The 1,784-nt window shown below is 43.6% G+C and overlaps 1 protein-coding gene across 1 annotated transcript; it reads left to right on the forward strand.

Moving 5' to 3' along the window:
• Positions 1–209: 209 nt before the first annotated feature.
• On the forward strand, positions 210–1,543 carry LOC112520390. Its single transcript, XM_025128770.1, has 2 exons — positions 210–675; positions 842–1,543. The coding sequence occupies exons 1-2, from the start codon at positions 225–227 to the stop codon at positions 1,363–1,365; spliced, it is 975 nt and encodes a 324-aa protein (XP_024984538.1). The 5' UTR covers positions 210–224; the 3' UTR covers positions 1,366–1,543.
• The last annotated feature ends 241 nt before the right edge of the window (positions 1,544–1,784 follow it).

Genomic DNA, 1,784 nt, shown 5'->3' on the forward strand with positions numbered 1-1,784 from the left:
TTCTCCCTTTTTCTTGCTTTCACCTTGGTTTCTACCTGTGTTCTTGCTGCTGCTCCTCCACCACCTCCAATGAACAGTAAGTTTTCAGTTTCCATAAACAACGTTATGGTATGCAAATACCGGTTATTTGATTAACCTGGATCTGTTTGACGCCGTTGTTGGTCTTGTTTTGTTCAGGAATCTTACCAAACGGAAACTTTGAAGAACCACCAAAGGCAAGCGACATGAAGGACACAGTCCTACTCGGCAAAAACGCCCTACCCAAATGGGAAATCACCGGCCTTGTGGAGTACATCCATGGCGGACCTCAGCCCGGCGGGATGTACTTTCCGGTTGCACATGGCGTCCACGCCGTCAGGCTCGGCAACGAAGCCACCATATCTCAAACCATTGCCGTCAAAGCTGGCTCTCTGTACGCCGTCACGTTCGGTGCTTCCAGAACCTGTGCGCAGCAGGAGGTGTTGAGGGTGTCGGTGCCGCCGCAGTCCGGCGATCTTCCACTGCAGACTCTCTACTGCAGCGACGGAGGCGATGTGTATGCTTATGGATTTATAGCGAATTCAAACAGTGTGAAGTTGACCTTCCATAACCCTGGAGTCCAAGAAGATCCTAAATGTGGCCCACTCATCGATGCCGTCGCCATTAAAGAGCTCCTCCTTCCCAGACCTACTCGATGTAAGCTTTGAATCCGACTGAAATTGCTAATTTTCCTTTCTAACCACCTTTTTAATATAATTCCTATGGATTCTACGTAAATGTATTTTAAAAAACTAAGAAAAATGGGTTGTTTGAGTAAAATCCGGTCCATGCGAATATAACTCATGAACCATCTTTGTTTCAGTTAATTTGGTTAAAAATGGCGGATTCGAGGAAGGCCCCCACCGGTTATTCAACTCCACCAGCGGCGTCCTCCTCCCTCCAAAACAACAAGACGTCACATCCCCGCTTCCCGGCTGGATCATCGAGTCTCAGAAAGCCGTTAAATTCATCAACTCCAATAATTTCAACGTCCCATCCGGCGTCGCAGCCATCGAACTCGTCGCCGGAAGAGAAAGTGCCGTCGCTCAAATCCTCCGAACCATCCCCAACAAACTATATAACCTAAGCTTCGCCATTGGAGACGCGAAAAACGCGTGCCATGGTGACATGATGGTTGAAGCCTTCGCCGGAAAAGACACCCTGAAAGCAAAGTTCAAATCGGAAGGCAAGGGGAAGTGGAAGACGGTGAACATGAAGTTTAGGGCGATCTCGGCGAGAACCAGATTGACGTTTTACAGCTCGTTTTACCATACGAGGATTGACGATACTGTATCTCTTTGCGGCCCTGTGATTGATGAAGTTAAGGTGTCCTACATAGGAGCTTAAAAACTCCATTGGAGTTGAGATTTATAGAATTATTTATATTTTGGTCGTCTGTAAATCACAGACCCTTGATGATTTATTAGCTGACAAAATGGTATTTGATTAATAATGTTGTTTAAAAACAAAAGATCCAACATTTGACCACCAAATTGTAATTCATTTCAACAATTATTTGTGGTTCACCTATTACTTTTCTATCCGTTTCCAATCAAATTTCGACATATGTAAAAATATGAACACTAATATATAACTGTAGTATTTGTTATGTAAATATAAAGGGTGTATATATAAATTAAATAGTAATAAAAGGGAGAAGAATATGACATCTTAATGTCTTATTAAAGGGACATTAAGTTTCGGGTATATGGTTAACTGCATATTAATAGAGACTTAGTAGTATACCCGTTGCAATGCGGCGAGAT

This window comes from Cynara cardunculus, assembly GCF_001531365.2.
Source record: "Cynara cardunculus var. scolymus isolate 2C chromosome LG 10, CcrdV1, whole genome shotgun sequence".
NCBI lineage: Eukaryota > Viridiplantae > Streptophyta > Magnoliopsida > Asterales > Asteraceae > Cynara > Cynara cardunculus.